This window comes from Loxodonta africana, chromosome 12, assembly GCF_030014295.1.
Source record: "Loxodonta africana isolate mLoxAfr1 chromosome 12, mLoxAfr1.hap2, whole genome shotgun sequence".
NCBI lineage: Eukaryota > Metazoa > Chordata > Mammalia > Proboscidea > Elephantidae > Loxodonta > Loxodonta africana.
Genome location: NC_087353.1, coordinates 84,075,729 through 84,089,605, shown reverse-complemented (window position 1 = coordinate 84,089,605; position 13,877 = coordinate 84,075,729). Strand labels below are relative to the sequence as shown.

At 46.2% G+C, this 13,877-nt stretch overlaps 1 protein-coding gene across 15 annotated transcripts in view; it reads right to left on the bottom strand.

The window, feature by feature from the left end:
- KATNIP (katanin interacting protein) overlaps window positions 1-13,877 on the bottom strand; it is a 212,891-nt gene that overhangs the window by 188,660 nt on the left and 10,354 nt on the right. For 12 of the 15 annotated variants that reach the window (XR_010323659.1, XM_064295743.1, XM_064295742.1 and 9 more), the window contains exons 2-3: window positions 7,434-7,552; window positions 6,240-6,295 (exon numbers count right to left, since the gene is read on the bottom strand). Coding sequence is in view for 12 of the 15 variants with exons in the window: in XM_064295743.1 (XP_064151813.1) it covers window positions 6,240-6,295; window positions 7,434-7,552 (175 nt within the window). In the remaining 3 variants the exon portion in view is untranslated. Of the gene's footprint in view, window positions 1-6,239; window positions 6,296-7,433; window positions 7,553-13,877 lie in introns of those variants that run through there. The other 3 variants (XM_064295745.1, XM_064295748.1, XM_064295751.1) reach the window with 2 other exon arrangements.

The following is a 13,877-nucleotide window of genomic DNA, read 5'->3' as shown; positions in this document are numbered from 1 at the left end:
AGCAGAGCGCGTCCTTTGGACCTGAGGTTCCTGTGCTGAGATGCTCCTAGACCAAGGGAAGGCTGATGACAAGGACCTTCCTCCAGAGCTGACAGAGAGAGCCTTTCCCTGAAGCCAGTGCCCTGAATTTGGACTTCTAGCCTACTGGACTGTGAGAGAATAAATTTCTATTTGTTAAAGTCATCCACTTGTGGTATTCCTGTTATAGCTGCACTAGATGACTAAGACGCCCCCCAATGCCACTGAGTATTGATTAGGCAGGTCGATCAGACTCTCTGTTCTCTGAACTGGGGTTCTAGAGAAGGAACAGCTAGCTGGTAGAGAGGAGCACCAAGACAACCAGAGGTGCAGAGATGAGAAGAGGGCAGAGGCGTGTTCATGGTGGCACCATGAAGTGACAGAGAGTCGTCCAGACAACCTGTCCCTGGAGGCACCCTGGATCCTGAACTCTCTCCTTTGCTGTGTTCCCCTGCAATCTCTGTCTACTCCTTTGCTTGGGAAAGCCACAAGAAGTCTCTAGTCCCTGCACAAAAAGGCCCTGCTTAATATCAGGATCTGTGTGTGCAAGCGCATGTGTGCGCACGCATGCACACGCCTGCATGCATGCATACGTGCATGTCTGTGCATTAAAAGGGAAGGTTTAACATTTTCTAGGTGGTTGAGTTAAATGATTTTTGTAGTCCTTTGCCAAGTGAGCTTAGCAGATAGGTGTGCCATCAAAAGCATTTTCCAGAAATCTCCAATCAACTGCAAAAGGCAGTGCATTATCATTAGAGCCCCTCAGGATGGTTAAGGGTGTGGGCCCTGGAGTTAGTCTGCCTGGGATCCACTTATTGGCGCCACAGAGCAAGGAAGCTGGAAGGCTGGAATCAGCCTCAAGTCCAGCTGGAGCAAGGGAGTCACCTTCAGTAAGAAGCGCAATTGTGCTGCCTGCACCATCAGTCACCTGTCCGCCTTCTGCCTGTGGAGGAGACTGATAATCTTTGTTGAACGCTAACCAATATCCAACATCTAAACTAACAACATCTAAAGAATGATTAACAGATAGTGGAACTAAGAACAATTATGGAATGCCTACTATGGGTCAAGCATCTGCTAGGTACTTTAGTACACTGCCGCCTTTAATCCATATACCAGCTCCCTGAAGTGGGTATTATCAAACGAGGACCAGCGGGGTCAAGAGACTCATCTAAGGTCACACAGCTGGGATTTGAGGCAGAGATGTCTGACTCCAGAACTTAGACTGTAGCCATCATCACACACTGCCTCGTTGTGGATGCTAGTGCACACAGACCCCGCCGGCTTCTGTGCAGTAAGAGGACGTGAGCCCAGAGCCATGCCAGAAGCCCACAGTGCCAAGAGGGGACGCTGTGAGGTGAGGCTTGGTGACGACCAAAGATTTCTTCCTCTTCCATGTTTCCCTTTTCTTTTTTTTCTCCTAACACTGTGTGATAAATTTACTTCCTAATGATTTTTGAGTAAACTACAATGACCACAATTTCAAAATCATTAATAATTCATGACCCAGGGCCATAAACACTATATAATTTCCACTGGCAGGAACCGCGAATGCTAGTTAGAGGCCAGGCTGAGAATATTTTTAACCAGCTGAACTGAAAGTCTCTATCTGCTTCAAGCCAACCATCGAAGATACATTTTTCAGAAATGACTGTAATCATACCTCACTTCAAGATGTCTCTTCCAGGAAGTCTCCTCTCCCTCCTCTGAAGACCCCTGGGGCTTTATGTGGGTCTCTTCCAGGAGGTTTATCACTCTCTTCTTTGATTTGTGGGTTGAGAATTGAAGCGCCCTTGGGGCCAGGCTGGCCATGTACAGTGTACAGCAAAGCATCTTTGTTAAGGATCTTCAGTGTGAAGCCCTTGAAGCCTAGCTCTGCCTCTTGTTAGCTGTGTGACCCTGAGCAGGTCATTTACCTTCTCTCTGTCTCAGTTTCTTTGTGAACTATGAAGAATAATAACTACCACATCCTACCCCACGGGCTATTTGTGAAGGTAAACAGGGCATCACACATAAAGCCCTGGTGCTCATTTGTGGCTGCATGCTGGCATCACCTCTGGACAGTCGAAGATTCCAAAGCTGGGTCGCACCCCCAGAGAATCTAATGTAACTGGTTTGGAAAGAGGCTTGGACATCAGGATGTTTAAAAGCTTCCAGATGATTCTAAAGTGCGCCAGACTGCGCAAACCACTGACACAAAGCACTTACCACAGGGTCTGGACCAGCATGACTGCCATATACCTGTTAGCTGTTGAGCAGGTGCGTGGTGGGGGGCGGGGAGGCAGCCATACTCAATAACACCCACTGCTGCTGCTGCTTTACAGGAATAAGAACTCAGTGCTGTCATTCTCAATTTTCCCAAAGAAGCCAGACATCTGCATTTTTATGTGAAATCTCCCAATTTTTAAATGTGGACAACTAATTTTTGAAAATTGTAATAGGATCAGAACCCACTGCCGCCAAGTCAATTCTGACTCATAGTGACCCTATAGGGCAGAGTACAACTAACCCTATAGGGTTTCCAGTGAGCAGCTGGTAGATTTGAACTGCTGGCCTTTTGGTTGACAGCCGAGCTCTGAACCACTGCACCAGCAGGGCTCCTGTAACAGGGTATGGATCAGAAAAAACACATCTTTGGGCTGAGACTGGCCTGCTCATTGAGCGCAGCCTCACACCTGTGATGGCCCAGCCCACCACCACAGACAACAGCACACTCCTAGCCTTGGGTGAAAACTGCACGTTCACCTGCAGGGCGTGAGGCAGCCATACAGTCTCCCCACAGAAGGCAGGACACAGCTCGTGTCCCCGTCTGCTTGTTCTAACCAGCACTGGGAAAGAGATAGCCTGTCTTTCCCTTGCCTTTCATGGTGACATGGCGTGATCTATACTTGGCAGGCTGTATAAGTCACCCAGTGCCAGGAAGTCCAGGTTTCATGGACAAGGAGGGGAGGGAGGCAGAGAGAGGAGGGGGTGGAAAAGGCACGTTATCACATATCAGGACGAGAGTCCTGGCAGCTTGTTACTAGCTTTTTGTTTTATTTTTTAACCAGACAAAAGCCCTGTTAAGAGAATCAGCATCCTATTTTTCAGAGGGCCTGAAACCATCTCAAATCTCTCTCAGGGTTCAATCTGGATACTGAGATAAACCACCTCACTCTCCGTCTTCTCTCACCTCAAGCACTTTTCAGAAGGGAGCAATCTGAAACGCTCTCGGCGACTGGCATGATGGGAGCAGCTGAGAAAGCAGCAGTTAGAGGAGTCCTGTTGCCAAGGAGAAAGACGGAAAGGGAAGGGGTATCTCAGCAACTTACCCGCTGCCTGCTCCCTCATTTCCCAGCTAATTTCTTAATGTGGAAAATGGGATGCTGTTATTCTGTGGCCAAAAGGCTGGTTAGGTTTAAACAACTCGCTCCCAGCCCAGGGGCTGCTCTTCAGCTTTGGTCCTTTAACCAAGGGCATCCAGGAGCCTGCAGGCCCATACTCCTGTTCCAGCTCCTCCACCTTCAGGTGTCTGAAAGGACTTTGCAGAAGAACAGGCACACCTGTTCCTGCCTTCAGAAAAAAGTCCTTAACAGAAGGGAGTGGGAGACCTACCTACTTCACCTCCAGATTGGCCAGTGCACTCCCATTTAGATCTTCTTGGCAGTACCAAAGTTCCTAAGTTACCTCATAGCGCTCATTCCAGGTAGGGTGATTAAATAAGCAGAAAATCCACACTGGCTGTTCTGGCTATGGCTGAGACACCCGAAGACACCAGAAGAGAGGATCAAAGACACAGCAAAGCACAAAAGGTCCCTTGTGCTACCTACATCTTCAAGCTTGTCTTGTGCCAATTGCTCCTCTGGAGGGAAGCCAGGGTTGCTTTCAGAGGCCAAAGGCCCTCACTCTTTATCTATGCTTTGTCAGGTTTACCTGGCCCACAGGGCTCAGTTGTGTGGTTCAGGTGGGGTTGCTCCAGAACTCCGGCCCTCACCCAGGTATGGCAGATCAGCATAATCTATCTCCCTGGCTCTAGTGATTAGTTCAGGGAATGGCATATAAGGAAGTCCAGGGAGACTAGCCTCTGGATGTTTGCTGGACCCACTAGAAAAGAGAAGCCCTTTTCCTGTGGGGGATGTCGAAGTGAAAGAATATAAGCTAGGAAGTGGTGGTAGCCACTGTGATAGGATGAGGGCAGAGCTTGGCTGAGAGCCAAGCAAACACAGAGGAAAGCAGAACCAAGAAACAGAGAAACACCAAGTCTTGCCATTTATGAGCCCCCAGATGCAGCAGAGCCTGACAAATTCTCTTTCATTATTGGAATTATGTCACTTTACAATCAAGAGACTTAATACGCCAATGTTGATGAATTTCAGGATTGGTCAATATCTGTGTACTTGCCTGTACCCCTGTACCACTAATAAGACTCACATTTAAACTCCCCCGAGCCTTGATCAAAGGGTCTTGCTGTCTGCTCCTTCTTTCTTAATCTATAGATTCTTCCTACCATTTTCCACCCCATTTCCGGCTTAACAATCTTGCAACTTTTCTCATTCATGTCCCCTGACTTTGACCATGATGTCTCCTTGGCCTGGAAAACTCTTATACATCCTTTGAGAGGCAGCCCACACACCACCTTTTCTGACAACTCTGTCTTGATAGACCTAGCAGAGTTAGGTGACCCCTTTTCTGTATTAAAATCCCACTTTCTTTGGCCCTTTCTGATGGCACTTCTCACACTGCATTGTTGCACATCTCTTCCAATTACACTGTGAGTGTCCTGAGATCAAGGGCTGTGTCTCACTCATCTCTGAGTCCCAGCCCTTGGCATGGTACCTGGCACGGAGCAGAAGGAGCTCAGCGTGGTAAGTTTCAAAAATGGTGACAATATTTTGCTCTTTCCATCAATAGGTGAAGCCTATTTCACCACCCCTTGAATCTGGGCTGACCTTGCAACTTGCTTTAACCACTAGAAAGTGGCAGAAGTAACACTGTGGCAACTCTGAGCCCAGGTCTGTAGGAGGCCTGCATCTTGTACTCTTGCAACCCTGAGCCACCATATGAATGAGACAGGACAGCTTGCTGGAAGACAGCAGGTGGGGGAGAATGGAAGCACCCTAAGTGACACTCGGCCAGACCCCAGCCACTCAGTTGACCACAGATGCATGAGTGAGCCCCAGCTGAGATCAGCAGAGCCTGGCCCAAATCAGCAGGATTTCCCAGGTAAGCCCAGCCCAAACTGCTAACCCACAGAATCCTGAACTAAATCCATGGTTGTTGTTTTAAGCCACTAAAATGTGGGGTGATTTGTTGTACAGCCAAAGGTAACTGTTACACTCAGTAGGAGATTACTAACAAACGACACTAGGTTGATAACACTAGTTGCCAGCTGTTTTAGGTTGGGTTCTCCAGAGAAGCAAAACCAGTAAAGCACATAAATATATACATATACCAAAACCAAAACCGACTGCTGTTGAGTTGATTCCAACTCGTAGCAACCCTATAGCACAGTGTAGAACGGCTCCATAGGGTTTCCAAGGAGTGGCTGGTAGATTCAAACTGTCGACCTTTTGGTTTGTAGCTGATCTCTAGAAAGATTCATACGAAGGAAATGGCTGAAACATCCCAAGTCTGTAGTTCAGGCTGGATGCCTCTCCTGACGCACGTGGCCGTAGGGGCTGGCAAACCCAAGACTGGCAAACCAGACAGCAGAGCCCTAGCTCACAGGCTGTAAAGACCGACAAATCCCAAGATCAGCAAGCAAGACAGCAGGCAAGCTGCCGGGCCAAGTCCCAAGGACTGGAGGCCAGAGAAACAGGAGCCAGCTGCAGGATCCAGAGTGAGCAAAAGCCCGTGAGCCTTGCCAGAAAGTCCACCTATATTGGATGCAGGCCACATCCCCAAGGAAACGCTCTTTCAACTGATTGGCTACTCACAGCAGATCCTATCACAGAGGTGATCACATTATATCAGATTTCATCATTGAGGTCATTACATCATTATACAACAGCCAAACTATATCGTAACTGCCAAACCATTGAGAATCACGGCCCAGCCAAGTTGACATACCACCTTAATGATCACACCAGCTATCATTTGGTCCCTTTGGTTAGGACTCAGACAGAAATGAGTAAGATGTCCAGAAATGAGTAAGATGTACTTCTTTACCAGACAGTTCCTTCAGAGCCTTTCTAAAGAGTTGCCCCCCCGCCCTCAGCGGCCCTCAGCAGGGCCACGCTTACCTCCTTTTTCTCCCGTGAGCAGGAGCGGCTTCTCTCAGCCTTCCGCAGAGCCTGACCTGTAGTGATTCAAAAGCAGAACCAGAGGTGAAGACTGTTCGAGAACACCTAGTTTATCGCTGCAAAAGCTTTTTATTTGCAAACTGAATAGACGAGACCAATCGTAATCAAACGATTTTAAGAAAACGCAGCCTATTATTATAATGGGAAAATGGCACACTTTTGAAATAGACCAACGGCAAGGAAATGGTAATTCCCACACTCATGTTACTGGACTATAACGCACAGAACTCCAGCCCTTTAATCTGGACCATTACCTGCACTCTGAAAAGGCCGGTGGACTGTAGTTTTCCCAGTCAAATTACATTTTCATTAAATGCTTTGGAATTATATAAAGTGCCTTCCACAGAAATGCCTTCCACTGTGCGCATACACATAATTTTTGATGAGTGCATGCCTGTGTGCTGCGCGAACCCCCAAACTCACCACAGAGGTGATGGTGCAGATGTGAATTAGTGGTAATCAGCCACATTTCACATAATGGGCCCTTTCAGAGAGAATTGTTGCTGTTCTCGGAAAACTAGAACACTAACATTTGAAGGTATGCATAAATTCAATCTACATCATAACGTTTAAATATGCTGTTCCGAATGCAGTTTTCACAACCTTTATGGAAGCGTCCATTATAAAAAGATTCCCTGATGGAATATTAATGGGTTGCTTTGGCTTTAAAATGTAAAATGGGAGTCAATGCATGTTGTCAGTGTATCTTCCCAGTTGTCCATCTTCATTCTCGGGTGGCTATTTGTCAGAATGCCACGACCACATGCCCCACACTGAGACAGCAGGAGCAAAAGGGGTTAATGACACTGTAGTGGAGTCGAGATGGGGACTTGAGCCTCAGGAGAAAGATGGAGCCTCTGTCTCTGGATGTGGTCACTTCCAATGGCGGGGGCACAGGGGGAAGGTCACAGCTGGTGATAAATTCAAGTCAAAGGAAGGTGCTCTTTCCAAGAAAGTGAGAATATGGGGAAGAGCAAAGGGCCAAGGGTGGACACTTGGCAACACCCGTACTTTGGGGACAATATAGAAAAGGATTTAGAAAAAAGGCAGCTGGAGAGTTTATAGGAGACCCTGGAGTGGTATGGGAGACATCTTTTGGGTTGTCTGCCCAGCTCACGATGACACTGTAACTACCTTCCTCTTCTTTCTCTCCTCCCCATCCACAGGGTGGCGTCCTTGGCAGCCATGGCTGCTCATGGCCCCATACTCCGGTCCAGTCCTCCATGCGCAGCCCCAGCAGTGTGGAATTGGTTCTAAGAGACAAGGGCGGATGGGCAGGGTAGGGCCTTCTCTGTGAGCTTTGATGCTGTGAGCGGCCATCAGCCACCTGCCTCAGGGACAGACTAACAAAGAAGGCCAGGATGCCAAGAAAGAATGAACTGATCTGAAACCCACTGCATGCCTGCCTTTGCATTCCACAGAAACCCTCTTACAACTAATTATTGTGTGCGTGTGTTTTCTTTTTTTTTTTTCCTTAAGACAAAGAAAAAGAACCTAGGATTTAGGAATGAAAAAGGGCCCAGTATTTAGAGATCAGGGCATTGGAGCTGTTGGGCCAGTTTTCTCATGCCTGCCTGACCCTGGTGCTCTGGGGCAGGAGGGAGGGGTGTACAGATAGAAACCTCACACCTGCCCTGGCTGTCCATCTGAGCGATTCTGGGTGAGCCCGAAGGCAGGCCAGAGAGAATGAGATAGAAGGTAGTCAGGACGAGTAATGTGGAGCTGGACCCAGAAGATAGCCATGAGCTGGAAGGGGACAGAGAAGGTTAGAAGTCACGGTTGTCAACAGATCCTGGCAGCAGAAGCAGGGCTGAGACAAGTAAGATGCCAACAGGGTGAAGCTGGGCCCAGAGCATGAGCACGGAGCAGGGAAGACGCGGAACCAGTCCAGGAGCAAACATGGCAGTGCCCCCGGTCTGACTGAGGCGCTTCCTTTGCTGGCTACATACACTTCCTGTAACCTGGTCCTGGTGGACAGCCGACCACCTATGGGACCTGTAGTCACAGGATCTCTCTGGGCCGTATTTTCCTTTTTAATAAAAAAAAATTTCAGGTGGGTTGAATCACCTCTAGGTTTGCTTTCAGCTCTAAGATTTAAGTTGTAACAATAAAGAGCAGTAAAAAAAAAAAAAATTAAAATGGACCACAAAAACAAAATATTAATAGAAAGAACACAGAGCTTAACTACTGAAATTTGAGAGCAAACCTCTAGTGGAATTAAGAAGAAGCTTCTTTATTCATTAAATTGGAAAATAATTTGCTTATTTTCCAACTAAGATAATGTGCTCTAATTATGTGCATTTGTTATCTAAACACTCGTAGAAGACTGGTGGTCCCAGGTCCTCATGTCACTGAGCCTCTTTCTCCTCCAGGTAGCTTGATGCTGACGGAGACAGTACCTTCTCAGAGAGGATGGCAGGAAGTGCCTTAACGATATCATGGCATGCCTGTCTACTCCACTTAGCTTCTCCGAGTATTTTCCTACCCATATCTCGTTTTATTCTCACAAACACTCAGGGAGGGAGGTGGAAGAAGGCGACATTAATATCAATACACACTGCTTGCAAAATTAAGGCAGTGTTCCTTTGCATTTTGCAAGGTGACCTGCCTGCTTCAGCTCTGAAGCAATAAATAAGGCCAAATGAAAATGATACACGTGTACCTCACTTTACAGAACAGATGTGTGCCCAGGGAAAAGAAACAAAGAAGTGAAGGCATTGAATTTGTGTAAAAATAATGCTGTTCATCTGCTTAGGATTTCAGAGAGGTTTTATCTGCACTTAGGGTTTATTTTCAATGGTCAGGAGACTCTGACACTTGAGTTTTACTTTGTTCTAGATACAGATACTATCCATCGCTACCATTTAGAGGAGGGTCACATCCTCCTTGAATGTCAGTTCCTGAAGTCATCAGGCAAGAGAAAATTAAAGTCAAAATTACCCTTGAAAAGGAGCCTTAAACCACCTGCAAACCACAGGACACAGGTTTTACATCCATTCTGTAGATTAATACACATGTATAATATTTGGTGTATGTGTATAAATCTGCTGCCATCGAGCTGAGTCCAACCCGTAGTGACCCTATAGGACGGCACAGAACTGCTACATAGGGTTTCCAAGGAGTGGTTGGTATATCTGAACTGCCGATCTTCTGGTTAGCGGCAGAGTTCTTAACCACTGTGCCACCAAGGCCCCTAAACCAAACCCATTGCCATCGAGTCAATTCTGACTCATCGTGACCCCATAAGACAGAGCAGAACCACCCCATATGGTTTCCAAGAAGCAGCTGGTAGATTCGAACTGCCGACCTTTTGGTTAGCAACCAAGCTGTTAACCACTGAACCACCAGGGCTCATGTGTATAGTACATGATAAAAAATGCATATGCAAAATATAATTTCATGGTATTTCTAATTAAACTATTCATATTGTAATTACTCCCTCTGTTTTTCCCCTCAGGGTGGGTGGGGAATGGTGGGGCTGGAGCACGAAGCAAGCACAGGGTTCATGAAAGTTAAATGCCTGGATGATCGTTGCAGCTCCATGGTATCGGGCACCTACGATGTATCAGGTTTTCTGCACAGGCATCATCCGCATCCGCACAACCAGTCCTTTAGATCAGGGCTTGGCAAACTTGTTCCGTAAAGGACCAGCTAGTAAATACTTTTTACTTTGCAGGCCAGAAGGTCCTAAGGCCGTACGGTTGCTAGCATAACTTCTCAACTCTACCCTAGTAGCACCCAAGCAGCCACAGACAATATGTAAACAAATGGGCATGGCTGTGCCACAATAAAGCTTTATTCACAAAAATAGGCAGTGGGCCAAACCATGGGCTATAGTTTGCCAACTCCTGCTTTAGATGGATATTATTATTCCCAGTGGTACGCACTAAGGAAGAAATGAGAAACAAGCAAACTGAGGCCAAGTGATTGGGCTGCTTTCTCAAGGTCCCAAAAATGTCATTTCACTATCATTATCACCATCATAATCATCACCACCATCATCACTGCCATCATCATTATCACCACCATCATTACCATCACCATGAGAGCTCACCTTGGGTAGGGCTTACCAAGTACTAGGCTCAGGGCTAAGTGCTTTACTTGCATCAACTTATTTACTCCTCACAGCTACCCTATGAAATAGGTACTATTACTAACCCCACATGTCCGATGAGGACACTGAGACCCAAAGAAGTTAGGAAACCTGCCCAACATAATCCACCTAGTGAGTGGAGAGGAAACCCTGGTGGCGTAGGAGTTTAGAGCTACGGCTGCTAACTAAAAAGGCTGGTAGTTCAAATCCATCAGGTGCTCCTTGGAAACCCTATGGAGCAGTTCTCCTTGATTTGAATCCAGGCAGTCTCATCCAGAGCTTATACTCAGAACCACTACACCACCCCTGAGGTGGTTAAAGACCAGTGCAAGAACAGAATGTGCTGGCGAAAGGGTTTGATTTAAGAAGCTCTTTCTGTGACCCATTTTTTTTTTTAATGTACTTTAAGAGCCATTAATAGAGGTATGAGAAGAAAATGATTCCCCAATGGTCAAAGAAGATGGAGCTCCCACCTAGCCAGATGGCTCAATGAGAAAATCTGGAATATGACGATGGGAATAAAATGCCAAATGTGGAGAGGCAGGCTGGGCATCAAGACACTCATTCTCATCCACGTGGATAAAATGCTCAGCCTTGGCAGGAAAGCCTGGGCATTGGAGAGTAAAGGTGACTCCATGAAAATTCTGCAGGCAAAGAGGTCTGTCCATGCAGGGACCAACCTGTCACAAAGGAGTTTTGAAGAAAGAACTTGTTTCTCCCCAGTGGGGTGATGGTTCCTCCATTTGGTTACAGAGATGAGACTCAACTTATTTTTTCTCTCATCCAACCATGAGGGCTCATGTTGCTCTCATTTTATATCTCCAGGTGCTTTAATTTAGATGCTGAATATCCTGCTGAGACACCATTTTCTCTAGTCTATGAGATTGGCAAAAATCCAGAGGTTTGACAATGCACTGCTGGCAAGGCCTGGGAAACATGCACTTCTGAGCATGGCTGGAAGGAGGGCAAGATGGTACAGTCCCTTTGTAGGGTATTTTGGCAACATCTTCAAAAGTATTCCCTTTGAGCTAGCACTATCACTTCTAGGAATTTACCATAAAGAAACCCCTCCACAAACAGGAAACCAACATATGTACAAGGTATTCACTGTATTACAATTTGTAATAAAAAAAAATATATTAGAAATAACCCATAGGTCCATTAGTAGGGGACTGGCTGAATAACTATGGGGAATCCACAGGATGGAATGGAATACTAATAAGTTGGGGAAAAGGATGAGCAAGCTCCTTATATACCCTGTTATCCAAACCAAACCCATTGCTATCGAGTCCATTCCAACTCATAGCGACCCTATAGGACACAGTAGAACCGCCCCATAGGGGTTTCCAAGGACTAGCTGGTGGATTCCAATCACCGACCTTCTGGTTAGCAGCTGTAGCTCTCAACCATTGTGCCACCAGTGCCCCATATATCTTTGTCAGATGGCCATATATTATATGAAAAAAAATCAAAGAGCAGAAAGTATATTTAGTATATGACCTTTTCTCTGAGAGAAAATAAAATAGTCACATCGTTACTATTTGTAACAAAGAAGCAAATGAGAGAGCACATGTATAAGAGAGACTTTTTACCATATATTTTTTTAATACTGTTTTTCTTTTTGAAAGATTTGGATTTATTTCCTATTCAAAAAAAAAAAAAACTAAATTAAACTTAAAATATTAAGTGTCCAAAAGGCTGATTCAAATTTTCTTTAAAAAAAAAAATAGTATAACAAGAAATGCTGTAGGCTTTCCCAGCTCAGGCCCAAGAGAGGGCGGTCCGTCAGCAGGTGATGGAAGAGCCTCCGTGAACCTCAGGACCCCGAAGCTTGCCGGAAAAAGAACATAATATTTTCGGAGGACAAACTGCCTTCTTTTAAGAGATCAATCTGTAAATGTATGAGAGATAAGAATGAAGTGATGACAAAAGATGGTTTCTGGAAATTGAAACAATGGCCCTATGTTTCTTCGCTAAGCCAGCGGGCTATTGGTGACCCACTCATTTATGTGAGGGCAAAGTTTTTATGAAATAGCCAGCTAAGATAAGGATAGAAAAGGGATCAGAAAATAAAATTGGGGCCTGGCCAGAAGGCTTGTCTGGAAATCATGGTTTTACTTGGGGCTGGATTCCATTACTGCTTCCTGGGCACCTACATTGATTGCCAGACGCTTCCTTGTACGATAGCTCTCAGAATTTCCTAACCTATGCCACAAAGCAGCTCAGAGAAGTAAAGTGACTTGCCCAGGAAGGAAGAGGAAGAACTCGGCTTAGAAACCCATGGGTCTGACTATACCCCCGGTGCTCAGGCTCTTTACAATCCTCTACCGCCTGCCTGCACGCCCTTCTTCAAGTCCAGGAATGTGGAGCCCCCCAGCTACATCGTCATTACCCACCTCCTCCCGCACACACCCTCAGCCCCATTCCAACTTCCTGAGCACTTCTGGAACCTTCATCCTGGCTTCCACCTGCAGGGGTTGCAAAGACACATGTTGGATAATGTGGCAAACTCAGGTGGTGGGGTGGGGGCAGGCTTGAGACCACCTGCTTAGCCTAGAAGGGGGAATCACTGCTCAGCTCCAACCGGTTTCCATGCAAGAATAGGGACTCCATTTTGCTAGACGAGATTTTTCCAGAGAAGCTGCAAGTCTGGTTTTATGAGAAAGCGTCTAATTTTTAAATGTTGACAAGTCATTAAAATTTAAAGCTCTATGCAGGCCCAATAAAGCAGCTCTCTAGTTTCCAACCTAATAAATAACTAGGCAGAAGGCTGAAAAATCTCCTACTTCCCTCATTGTGGAAGTGGCGTAGTGGCTAAGAGCTATGGCTGCTAACCAAATGGTCAGCAGTTCAAATTCACCAGGCACTCCTTGAAAACTCTATGGGGCAGCTCTACTCTATCTCATAGGGTTGCTACGAGTCGGAATCGACTCAACCGCAAAGGTTTTTTTTCCCTTTTCGTTTATCTTGATGCCAACGACCCCTTTGGAAGGACCTCTTTAAGGAAATTGCATCAAAACAACAGGAATCTGTGAGACAAAGAGCATACCTGGTAAACACAGGCCCCTATGTGGGCCTCTGGGGTGGCTGTGGGCCTCTAAGTTACATTCTGCCTTCCGAAAGCCTGAGACAATGTGCCTGTCACTCTTTTTTGCATTTTCTGTGTAAATCAAATTCCCGGGGCCCAGTTTACTGCCAAATTACCTGAGATAAACAAGTCATGCTAAGATCCTCTTTTCCTTTCCAAACCCAAACAGCAGCTGGCAGCTAGCAATGGTTATTTATAACTTGCACACTGTTTCCTACATTCGGTTGGTCTAGAAATGCTTAGCTATGTGTTCTTTGGCCAGCTTCATAATTAGAAGAGAGCCTGAGGACAATGAAGGGGTGGAGAGGGTAGGCTCTGGGTCAGCCTGTCTGGCTCAGCCGCTTATTACCTTCTTGCGAATCCTAATAGTACGAATTCCCTTTAAGTTCATTGTCAG